This window comes from Triticum aestivum, chromosome 1B, assembly GCF_018294505.1.
Source record: "Triticum aestivum cultivar Chinese Spring chromosome 1B, IWGSC CS RefSeq v2.1, whole genome shotgun sequence".
Taxonomy (NCBI): Eukaryota; Viridiplantae; Streptophyta; class Magnoliopsida; order Poales; family Poaceae; genus Triticum; species Triticum aestivum.
The window spans coordinates 617,136,756-617,149,631 of NC_057795.1; the positions used below are offsets into that span (position 1 = coordinate 617,136,756).

Here is a 12,876-nt window from a genome sequence, read left to right on the forward strand (position 1 = left end):
ATGTTGATATTATTTTCTATAAAGTTAGTTAAACTTTACAAAGTTTTACTTTGACTAAATCTTATATGCAAACTAAAAAGAAACAGAGAGAGTATGTTACTAGTCTAAATTACTACCCACTATGACTAGCCTAATATGACATGTCATTTAATGAGTAAAGAGATGATACTAGTATAATAATATGATACAATATCATATTAAATGAGTTGCTACTATGAGTTATCCAAAAAAAGGGTCACTTAAGGTACTAACATGTGTTACTATGCAGCATGATAACAGCATGACACACCAGTACGTTATGCATGATACTAACTTAAGATATTAGCCACTACGAGATGTCTAACACATTGTTCCCCGATGATTTTGTATTTACTCCCCCCATCCCTAAATACATGTTGACATTGTTTTCTATATATTTGGTAAAACTTAGAAAGCATTGACTTTTGACCAAATTTACATGCCAGACAGAGGGAGTATTTCATTTAAGGACCATGTTTGCAACTTAACATTGTGGTCTAGTTATGGGGAGAAGTGAATGAGGGGGAAATAGGGAGAATACCACGCTGAAGCAAAGAATTAATTTCGCTGGATATGGAAACATGTTAAGAGTTATCTCTTCACTAATATGAAAATACCCTCTCTTATTTAATTATTATGACACCTTAGCATTTTGTATATGAAATTATGCAAAGAGCCAAGCATTGGAAGGGCCCAAGTAAAAGAAACAGTTCAACCACCAAATCAACATGAACGGCAAGTTGTAATCACACTACCCATGTACCCCATTGTTGCACCACTTCATGTTGTCGTCGTTGCTGCCTCATCATCGATGCAATCCACCGAGTCATCGCTAGCACGGACGGCTACATCTGGGCGACGGAGGCCAACCACACCGTCCGCTTCTGCTCACGTAGCATCGCGGCATGACCACCTTCTAGAGTTTATGGGGTCGATGCCCCATCGTCCAAGTTCCATCAGCTATGCCGCGGTGTCCAACGCCACCACGCGTATGATCAGGAAGTGATCTCCATGCAAGAAGGCAACCATGTTACCGTCAACAGAGAGCGGCGGGGGTGAGTGTCTAGGGTTTGGGTGAGCCGCCCCTCCCCGTTCTCGAGAGCGACACATGATGACGATTCTTTTCTTTCCACACCCCAAGGCATGGTTCCAAATTACCAGCATCAAATAATGTGGAAACTGAAAATGAAAAACATGCAATTGCTAATTAGATCTGCTGGAGTTTAATTTGTAGTTGAGGTCACCTTGGTCCTAAAGTTTCGTCTGCCCCGCCTTTTAATCCCGAACGGTGGGAGTAGATACTAACTCATCAGACATCTCCTCGCCATGCTAACTTCTAAAACAAGGAAGAAACACACCCTCATTTCTTGCATAATCAGCTATAAGATTTTGCTTTAATATATTGAGTTTCGCTAGTATATGTTGCCATGCATGTCTTCCATAGGATGTCCTCAGTGCGTCACAAGTTATTTTCGTTATCATCAATCACAATCCTTGCATATGCAGGGACGATTTTGTACGGAAGCGAAAAGACGACTTCTCACCGGATATTGACATTAAGAGCTTTGGTATTATCCTCATGGTCATGGTATCTGGTCTATCGAAGACGTCAAATAAACTAGATCCTTTTGGCAAGGAACTGATTGCCGTTGTAAGTTGTCCATGTAATTTGAGAAAGCTGTGACAGTTCCCGGGTGCCCCTACACTCTCATGAATAATAAATTGAAAAATAAATGAAAAAACAATCAAAAAATCTGAAACTTTGGGGATCAAAGACTATCAAACTTTTGATGTTCTTGCAAATTTTCAGCCACGAATAACACTCGAGGAGCCCTCATAGAAAAATTATTGCTCAAAAGTGCACATAAACTTTGAGCATTGATTTTGTTTTTTTAGGTGAGGGCTCCTCAAATGTTATTTGAGGCTGAAACTTTGCAAGAATATCGAATGTGATCATTTTTTATATTCCAAAGTTTCATATTTTTTTATTTACTGTTCATAGAGGGTGTAGGGGCACCCCGGGTGTTGAAAGCCCTGTCTCATATAATTTATCTACTACATTTTATCTTTCAGGATAGCAATTATTTTCGTATGTATTATGTACATAAACCATATGTTTACAGATGTACATTAATTGTGTCATATAGGTGAATAATCACCATAAAAAGAATGATCTCGTGTCATTAAGGGATCCATTTTTATCCAAGGCCGATTGCCAGGAGGAAATTGAGGAATGCATCGAGTTAGCCTTAAACTGCACAAGTGAGTATGAAGCCTTCAGGCCTCGCTTAGCTCAGATAGCCCCCATCCTGGCCAATCTTGGAAGGAAAAAGCAAGAAAAAGCTTTTGGAGGTTATACCCAAAGAAGATACCATAACTTGCACCAAGAACTTGGGCAAGATGAAACTTCTTCAAAAGGATCAGGACATGTAAAGGTAGACCATGTACAGGAATATGGGTATGATGAACTTAGTAATGCTACCGAGAATTTCGCCGATCATTGTGAGATCGGACGTGGGGCGTTCGGTATTGTCTATAAGGTAAGTAAGCAAGTGCCAATGAAATCTCTCTATTCAAAGTTAAACATGTTTATTTTTTCTTTTGTGAGAAATTACAGACAGTGATCATGTAGTACCAAATAACTAACCATCAGCAACCAGTTGCATAATTAACAAAGAAAATTTTCGGTCAATACAACAGGCAGTACTTAACGACAAGGTAATTGCAGTGAAGAAGCTACAGAAAGAAAGGTTCTCAGGACAATTCCTGAATGAAGTAAGTATTCTAATAGCCCTGAGGCACAAAAACCTAGTGAAATTAGAAGGGTACTGCTTCAATAGACATGGGACCATGCTTTGCTACGAACATCTCCCTGGCGGGACACTTCAAGATCGCCTTCAAGGTACAGTCCTCTCACCTCTTCCATGTATAAATCCTTCAGAAGCGTCTTGTGTAGGATTTATATATCCATATTAATTTAAGAGCAGACGTCCAGGAAAGGGATTTCACTACAAATTACTTCGTTCATTGCAAAAGTTAGTTCTTGTTGCGAGAGTGAATTTTATAACATGCATGTTATATACCGTGTATGATTCACCCTTGAATGTGTTGGAGATCCGTGCCTGGATTTTGCAGATATACGATGGAACACCATGAAGCATTATTAAGATATAAAGTAGATAAAAATTTCAATAAGTGCATTCTTATTTGGTGCTATACACAGAAACATTATGATACATCTTGAAATCTCTACTTACTTAAAAAGAATGCAAGGTTCCCATTTCACCTTTCGTCCCACCACCCTTCGTCCAACCTTCCATGTATATGATAATTAATCACCTTAATTACTTACCTTCTGAACCAATTCCACTTTAATTACTTACCAAACTTCAAATCAAAATACATGGTAATTCACATGCAGAATTTGATGAACATTTATTTACACAATCATATGATTATTGACAGGTAAATCACAAGCTAACGTAATAGAATATTTATATCCCATTGCAACACACGGGCAATGTTTTAGTAATAATAAAAAGATGACGAAGCATTGCATAGTACTTTGACGATGGAGTGGCATGGTCTTATACTCTTGTTACATACAAATTGATCACTTTCGTTCTGTTTATGCGTGATATATAAAACAAGTTTGCAAACATGAAGTAGGTTTATGTCTCATAACAAATTTTAATTGTCGATGAACTCTCCAGGTCAAGGTGGCAACCTTGATTGGAAACAGCGGTACCACATAATTCAAGGAATTTGCAAAGGGCTGCAGTACCTCCATGATGAGTGCCCAGATGGTGTCCGCATCGTCCATATGGACTTAAAAACAGATAACGTACTGGTTCATGTCGACGCCAATGGAGTACTGACCCCAAAAATTGGAGACTTTGGTATCTCATGGCCTCTTGATTTGAATAAAGAGCATCAGTATGTCGACATGCCTGTTGGAAACATGTAAGATTTTCAATCTACCACTGCAATCTATAGCGGCACTGTGTTAGTCATTCTCTTGTAGCAATGTTGTGGAGACTGGAGAATAATTAACTTCAAACAATCAACAACAATAAGTTGGCTATGAGAGATAGGAAGTTTGGAACACCTCCATCCTGTTTTTGCTTTTCACTTGATACTTTGTGCATGTGCTACTTTACAGATAGAGACATAAGTAAACAAATTTGGCCAATTTATTAGATAGGCAACATTCCAGTGATTTTCAGTTAATGTAACTACACTATTTAGGGCCTCTTTGATTCAAAGGATTTTCATAGAAAATTTGAAGGATTCAAATCCTTAGGATTTTTTCCTATGTTGGTTGTTTGATTCGTAGGATTGAATCCTATAAGGATGTCTCCTAATGATTCCCTAACATCCACTAAAAGCTCTTCGAAAGAATCCTTTGTTTTTCCTGTGATGCAGTCAAACAAACCAAAATCATGTACGATTAAAGTGTGCATGGCATTGCAATTCTATGTTTTTCCTATTCCTGCGTTTTTTAGACAAATTAAAGAAGCCCTTATTGTGATATGATACCCACATGAAGCATCCCCCTTTAGTATGCATTGGACATACATAATTACATATATGGATAATATACATATTATTTTCCCTGCAGCAACTGCACCCCTCCAGAATATCACGTGGATGGGAAGATATCAACCGGAGTGGACATATATAGTTTCGGTCTCCTCATGCTGGACATGCTAATAGGTCAGCCAAGAGCACAAACTGATAAAAAGAGCCATTATGGTCGACACATTGTTAACCAAGTAAGTTTATCCTCATCTTTATATAACAGAACAATACATTCTAGATTAACACTCTTCAAACCATGGATGTATTATAGAGCATAATCTTATCAGCAAAGAAGTGTTCAAAACCCATTTGTGAGGTATAAGAGAAACAAGGAGAGATGAATGCCTAAGGGCATCTCTAACCGATCCCCTATAATTTAGAGGAGAAAATACACATTCTAAAATCAACATGGCACCTGCCGGGTTCGGGTGCGGGTAATGGTTGCCCAGAACCCTTACCCGTCTTAGTATTTTTTGCCCAAACCCGTACCCGTACCCGCACCTCGGGTTTCAAATTGTTTTCATACCCGTACCCGGACGGATGCGGGTAATACCCGCGGGTAAAAATACCCATCTCGGCCAACTTACCCAATTCACACTTCACCATGTATTTTTTAGAACTCTGGCATATATACACAAAATTTTAGCATGTAACTTCAAATTTCAACAAAAATATACCACATTTTTGCAATTCAGCACATTCATATCACGATTTGTTGTGCGATCAAATAAAAATGGTACTAGTTTACAAAAGTGGATAGCAATAAGCATGAACTAGATGGCACCAAACAATGTCAAATTACATTCATGGATGAGTAGACTGTAAGTGAACTTCTTAGAGAAACATTAACATATGTTCTCTCGTCCTTTTTCAACTAAAAGACAAACAAGAGGGACACAATTTTCTATAATTTCTTTTATTGAAGTTGCTTATGCAGTCCCTACTTTAAAATGATCAAATGAAGCAGAATATGATAAGATCAACAAAATCACGAGTTCACAAAACAAGATCAACATATTTAAATAAGATCATGCAAATGTGTAAGGGTAGGGGATTTTGGGTCGAGGCTAGCTGTTGCATTTTCGTGCACGGGTATGCGGGTATGGGCATTGCATTCCCATACCCATAGCCGGGTTACCCGACAGATACAATTTTTTCCCATTTATAAACCCATGGGTATTTATTTTTCCCAAACCCTTACCCTAATAGGGTTTTTACCCGTCGGGTTCGCGGGTAGCGGGTTCCCATTGCCATGTTAAAATGACGCATCAAGCGAGACCATTCTGTTTCGTTGTGAATGAAAGACGTTTTCGAGCAACAACATCTACTCATATCCAACTTCATGTCATTTTTGAACACCTGCGATCAGCAAGCAGTAAGCGGGGGAGAGTCAAGTCAAGTACAACACAAGAGATTTAGGAGGGGAAGGCTGAGGAGAAGGATCGGATAACTTTTCTTCTCCAACGGTGGTCGGACCTAACCGATCCCATAAATTTAGGACAACGCTTACGCCCACACGTGTGGTGGGAGCCAAACCCGCCCACACTGCATATAACATACAGACTACGCCATGGCATCACATGCATGCATGTTGAAACCTTTTTGGATCAGTTTTAAAATGTTTTATCTCTTAAATGAAAAATCCGATTGAAGATCCGTTTTCACCATTAAATCCATCGCGACGAGATCTTCGAAACTAGATCTCAAATCAATATATTTCGACGAGTTTTTTTGGGGTTAAAAGTTGCCATGTCTATTGCACATGAATTGCCATGATGTTTACACTAAAGTTGTCATGTTATGTTTCAGTTATTTTTTTCTATATTAAAAAGTAAATTTTGACATATTATAAAATGGAGAATTAAGAAACTAGACTTGCCATGCACCATAAACTAAAATTTCCATGATACATGCACTTAAAATTGCCATGGTTCATGGAAAAAATATTTTTATGGTCAAAATACTGGAATTGTCATCATCAAAAACTAAAATTGCCATGATCTACAAACTAAAATTGCCACATAGCAACTTTAGTTTAAGCACCATGGCAACTACAGTGTAAACATCATGGCAACTTTTGGGCAAAAAAAAAATCGTCGAAACATATCAACATGGGGTCTAGTTTTGAAGATCTCATCGAGACGGATTTAATGGTGAAAATAAATTTTTAATGCGCTTTTTTAATTAGGAGATAAAATATTTTTAAGCCGAAAAACAAAAAGATTTCTGCTGATGTCATCTGTTCATAAGTGACAAAATGAGTGGTGATAGAGGCGTGTGGGCGATGTACAAACGCACATACATGTGGGTGTTAGTTTTTCCGTAAATTTAACTCCTCAAACAAAATGACCCCACATGGAAGTCTCTCTAATCTTCTTCCTTCTTCTTGCTTCTTTTTCCTTCCGGTGACTAGCCCGGACAAGGACAATGGCGGGTCGGTGATGCACTTGTAACGGTGAGACGCACACACGCAAATCAATCAACCATCCATCTATCGGTGCAAGTCGTTGCACGCACGCACGACAAGGTCGGTGCCTATGCACGCACACACACGCATACATGCACACGAGGTGAAGGCAACGGCAAATTTGACAATTTTGATATGTGGATGAAATCATTTCATAAAATGAACTGTTCGTAAAAGAAAATCATTCAGCTGACCTAAATGACGCCCGACATGAAGGCGTCACACTATATTGTGCAACGCCTGACAGACAGGCGCTACACAATGTAGTATGACGCCTTCGGGGTGCCCCTCAAAAAGGTCAGCTTTGTGAATTTTTTTATGGACAGTTCATTTTATAAAATGATTTCAGCCACAGGTCAAAAATGTCTAATTTGCCGAAGGCAACGACATTGTGGGGCGTGGGAAAACGGCGACATGGGGTCGCAAGAGAGCGCATGAGGATGAATGGCACAATTTTATGAACTTCCTCGCCGCCGGCGAGATTCTGGCACTGGCGAGGGTCGGTGGAGTTGCGAGGGCGTTGGGGGTTTCATTTTCCGGGTCACTGGGGCGGCCGACAACCAGCGGCGTGGGTTCCAGCAGCAGCGGACGAGAGAAAAGGAAGGGAAATGTTTTAGGGAGCAGCGTCGTTGAGGAGTAAAAATACGAGAGCTGGGAGCCAAAGTAAACTTAGAGTAGTAAAATTTTCCGCCTCTAAAGCAGTAGATTTGAGAGATCGGTAGGTGCGGTTAGCTCCTTATTTTTCTCCTCTAAAACTTTATTGGAGATCGGTTAGAGATGCCCTTATTAATATAAGTGTTTTTCAGAACTTTTAGAAATGTAAGTTTATTTTCTTTTTTGGGAGAAAAAAAATATAATTTCATGCCTCAAGAGGCCTCTCCGCAAGAGCTAGTTTTACAATGGAGTCCATCCCGGCACCAAGCCAAACTGCGGTGCGTGGTGTACTACAGTCATAAGCGGCCAGCTCATGACTAACAATGTTCTGAGAACGACTACAAAGTATAAAATAATTCTCTCTAGCCTCATGATCAGCCAACCCGCGAATCTCCTCTATAAATGCACGATGCAACGATATGCATGTCTCACATACTGTGATCATAGACACCGCCTCCGGACTATCCATCTCAACCAAAATAGGTAGGTGGTCCGATGCATAGCCAACGCCAACCCTTCTCTGCACGATGCTAAACTCTGCCTCCAAATCATTATCACATGTGCGGAGTTCCCTACATGCACTGTAAATGATCTCACCTCTATCATCACGCAGGATCATTACTCCTCCAGCTGCACCTGTGGCAACGATGTAGCTTCTGTCTGCGTTCAGCTTTATCCCAGCCTGGCTCAGGGGGGGTCCAGCGCGCACGTACCTTGGGCATCATGCTTGCTATGACACGCGGTGGTGAAGCCAAGACCATCATCTTTCCTTTCTCTAGGTCACCATCACTAGTAGCAAAAAGGCCATTTGTCCCGGTTCGTAAGGCCCATTTGTCCCGGTTGTGGAACCGGGACTAAAGGGTCGGTGCTAAAGCCCTATACCTTTAGTCCCGGTTCTTACACCAACCGGGATAGATGGGCCTCCACGTGGCCGCTGCGGCGAGCCCAGGTAGGAGGGCCTTTGGTCCCGGTTGGTAGCACCAACCGGGACCAAAAGGCATCCACGTGTCAGCAGCTGACAGGAGCTGAGGTTTTTTTGAAAGGGGGTGGGTTTAGGAGGTTTTGGGGGGTTAATTTAGGGTGTTAGCTAGCTAAGAGAGAGAAGTGTCATCTCTTATCTCCGTGCTTGATTTACCAACGCTACTGCTATGCCTAAACATGACTTAGATTGAAGTGAAGGCAACATGTGGTGCATGTCGAAAGTAATACTAATCCTAACTTGATCAAGTTTGGATTAGTACTACTTTCGACATGCACTACATGTTGCCTTCACTTCAATCTAATCCATGTTCATTTCACCCACTAATATATAATAACTCTTCATGCTCGCATCATGCATCATCATAATAACAAGTCCTACTAATCATCGTCATACAACTTCTACTCGTTATTAATAACAAGTCATACGATCCTCATCCTCATAATCATCGAACCAACCCTACTTAATTGTTCTTAGCACATGATCATCAGTATTAGGTAGGACCTAAATACCCTCTTTAAGGTAAAATAGTATAAAAATATATAGGTCCTGACTCTCCATTATGGAGAATGAAGATCATCCTGTCTTCAATTCTTGCGCTTCACTTCCTTTTGCTTCCAAGAACCTCCTTACGACTGTCCATACATTTTTTTCATTCTTTGATTACCATATGTTCACCGGTTTTAGAAATCCGGTATGGACAGGTGAGATTCGTAGGATGACCTGGTTGTATGTTCAAAACATCAAGGCTACCATTGTGATACATCAAATGAGGCACACAATCCATCGGGATTTTCTGTTGAAAAACATAGTAATAACTTCGTAGTTAGTAATGATGTACTAGTTTTAGAAGTATGTAAAAGATGCACGGATGTCATAATAGTGAAAAAATCTTACCAGGATATCTCCATAAAAGTTACCGAGGTTCAATACGTGCACTAGTGGCACGTATTGACCATAATTTGGAGGAGTATCATAATAGGTATTGTAATTCTCAAGGTCAGTACAAAATGCGATCAGATGATTTTTCTCTTGATAAGTTAATTCGGAGCCATCGATGTAGTGGGTTTTGTCTACCATCTTCCACATATTGTTTGAAGAATAAAAATAAGCTATCAATGGAAATAAGCTGTCAACTATTTTGAAATAAATAATATAAAATAGTTAATAATTATGTTTAAGAAACTCACATAGCGGTAGAATTGGAAGCGTATTAACAAGGACCCAAATGTCCATATTGTCTTGCTCGATGTCAGGATCACCAAGATCCATGGTGACAAGCATATCCTCATAAAAACCATACATATTGCAAAGTGCTTCTCAATTTGGGCAACCAAAATAGGTTACGCTATGAGAATTGTACATATTTACTTCAAAATCCATACCATGATGGGTCTTTAGGTGAATTTTCTTTGTTTTGAAACTTTCATGGTCTTCAAAACCCATCCTCTCCAAGACATAGTGTCTTGCATGACATGAGATAATCTAGTCATTGTAAAAGATGAAAATTACACGTTAAAATAGTTGAAGTCGTGCTTGATTAATTACGGAAAAAAATACTTGTCGTTGTTGCGTACCGTTTCAACATCGAAGGTCTCCTGGAGCTTAATGCTAAAGCGTCGATCTTCGTCCATGTGAGGCCTGTCGCACAGACCTCGGTCGTTGTTGCACCAGCCGCACACCCCCGGGAGACTTTCCTCGTCTGAATACGACATTTCCTATGTTCATAATTCAAAGATTAAACTTGTACAATTAAATATATATACTACAAAAACTAAATTAGATTATTATTATTCATCATGGGTTGACTATCGGTCTGTCGAGTTTTTTCTTGAAAACTCTCAGCTCACGTGGTGTATATATTCGACTGTCGGTGATGGTAGCTCCTCCTTTCGTTCCCGAGTGCATTACACCAAATTGTCTAGCACATGGGAACGAAGAAGAAGCTATCCCGAGACAACAGTCGGGATTCTTCGTCCTCTCATATATGGTGGAGACTCTCCCTCGCTGATTTCTCTCTGACATTTGCGACTGTCGGTGATGGTAGCTCCTTCTTTCGTTCCCGAGTGCATTACACCAAATTGTCTAGCACACGGAAACGAAGGAGAAGCTACCCCCACGACAACAGTCGGGATTCTTCATCTTCTCATATATGATGGAGACTCGACAGACTTAAAGTCAACTCGAAATATCGTTTAATTATCTTTTTAAAAAAGGACATATCGTTTAACTAAAAAAATAAACTAGTTCTATTAATTTTCTTACTAAAAATAAACTACTTCTATAGTAAAATAAACTAGTTCTATTAATTTTCTTACTAAAAATAAACCACTTCTATAGTAAAATAAACTAGTTCTATTAATTTTCTTACTAAAAATAAACTAGTTTTATAGTAAAATAAATTTCTTACTAAAAATAAACTACTTATATAGTAAAATAAACTAGTTTTATTAAATCAACTAGTTCAACTAAGCACTTACTATAAATAAAATAAAGTGGTACTTACTAAAAATAAACAACTTTTATAGTAAAATAAACTAGTTTTATTAAATCAACTAGCTCAACTAAGCACTTACTATAAATAAAATAAAGTAGTACTTACTAAAAATAAACTAGTTTAACTACTTCTATTATTTTTCTAACTAATTCTATTAAACACTTACTAAAAACATGTAATTCAACTAACCTAAAATGCACACTAACCTAACATCTAATACACTAACCTAATTAAATCAGAGAATGTTCAATAAAGTAGTATTGCTTGGATTTTTTAAAGAAATGTTCAAATAGAAAATTTAGAAAAAAAGTAAAGGTTTTGCCTAATACATTCTTCATATAGAAAAATGTTACTCTGTAATTTACATAATTTAATGATTTAGTATAATGACTATACATAATAATTTGTACAAATTACTAGTATATATACATAGAAAAAAATACAAATATGAAAAAAATGAAAAAAAGAGAGCCGGGGCGGCGTCGGCTCACAGCGGGGCCGGCCGGTGAGGGCGATGGCTGGGGTGGCGGGCGGCATCGACGTGCAGGATCCGGGCGGGCGCGCGGGGGCAGGGCACGGGCGACGACACATGGCGACGGCATGGGCGGCGGACGGCGTGTCGGCGTGGGCTCCGGGGTGGGGGCGACGACTACGACGTCTGGCATCCTGGCGGCGTCAAGGAGGTCTCTGCGCACGTCGTCGGGGGCAAAATGCAAGATGAAAACCAAAATTTTCACAAGTGTTCCTTATATACATGAAGCTTTAGTCCCGGTTCTTGGCACGAACCGGGACCAATGCACCCTTTTGGTCCCGGTTGGTACCACCAACCGGGACCAAAGGCCTCTTTTCAGTAGCCCAAAGGGCGGGAAACAGAGACCTTTGGTCCCGGTTGGTGGCACCAACCGGGACTAAAAGGGGTCATTGGTCCCGGTTGGTGCTACGAACCGGCATCAATTCCCCCATTAGTCTCGGTTGGTGCCACCAATCGGGACCAAAGGTCGTGTGCTGGAACTGGCGTGGTGCAATGCGATGTTTAGTCCCACCTCGCTAGCCGAGAGGGGATCAGAGTGGTTTATAAGCCCTGTCGAGCCGACCACTTCGAGCTCCTCTCTATTGCAGGCTTACGGGCCTAAATCCACTCTCTGTGCCTGTGGGCCTACTGAGCCTACTGCGGGCATGCATCCTGGCCCCACTAGCGGGTTTCTAGTCGTATGCAGCCCGTGGTGGCCCAGTAGGTGGCACTTTTTTATTTTATTTTCCAAGTTTTTTGTATTTATTTTATTTTGTTTCTATTTACAACAAAATACTTACTAGTGTTTTATCATTATATTCAAAAACAAATTTTGTTATTTTAGTTTCTAACAAAAGAAATCTTTATGATAATTCTTTTTGCTATTAAAGTTTCTAACAAAAAAAGTTCTTTACGAAAATTCTTTTTGCTTTTATTGTTTTGAACATAAATACTTTGATAATTTTAGTTGCATAAATTTTAGTTTATTATTTTTGCTATTAGAGTTTCATAAAAGTTTTTTAGTTCATTCTTTTTTATATTAGTTCATTCTTTGAGCTAAATGACCATGAAATTGAAAAGCACTACAAATGATCTCTGAAAAAGTTGAAAGTTGGCATGGTATCATCATTTCACTCACCTAGCATGTGCTAAAAAGTTGAGAGGGTTAC

General features: G+C 39.5%; 1 protein-coding gene across 2 annotated transcripts in view; it reads left to right on the forward strand.

Moving 5' to 3' along the window:
• The window catches only part of LOC123142663 (serine/threonine-protein kinase 10), a 40,742-nt gene that overhangs the window by 18,804 nt on the left and 9,062 nt on the right, over positions 1 to 12,876 (forward strand). For both annotated transcript variants that reach the window (XM_044561474.1, XM_044561479.1), the window contains exons 4-8: positions 1,525 to 1,669; positions 2,166 to 2,558; positions 2,719 to 2,920; positions 3,732 to 3,981; positions 4,640 to 4,793. In XM_044561474.1, the coding sequence (XP_044417409.1) occupies positions 1,525 to 1,669; positions 2,166 to 2,558; positions 2,719 to 2,920; positions 3,732 to 3,981; positions 4,640 to 4,793 (1,144 nt within the window). The remainder of the gene's footprint in view (positions 1 to 1,524; positions 1,670 to 2,165; positions 2,559 to 2,718; positions 2,921 to 3,731; positions 3,982 to 4,639; positions 4,794 to 12,876) is intronic.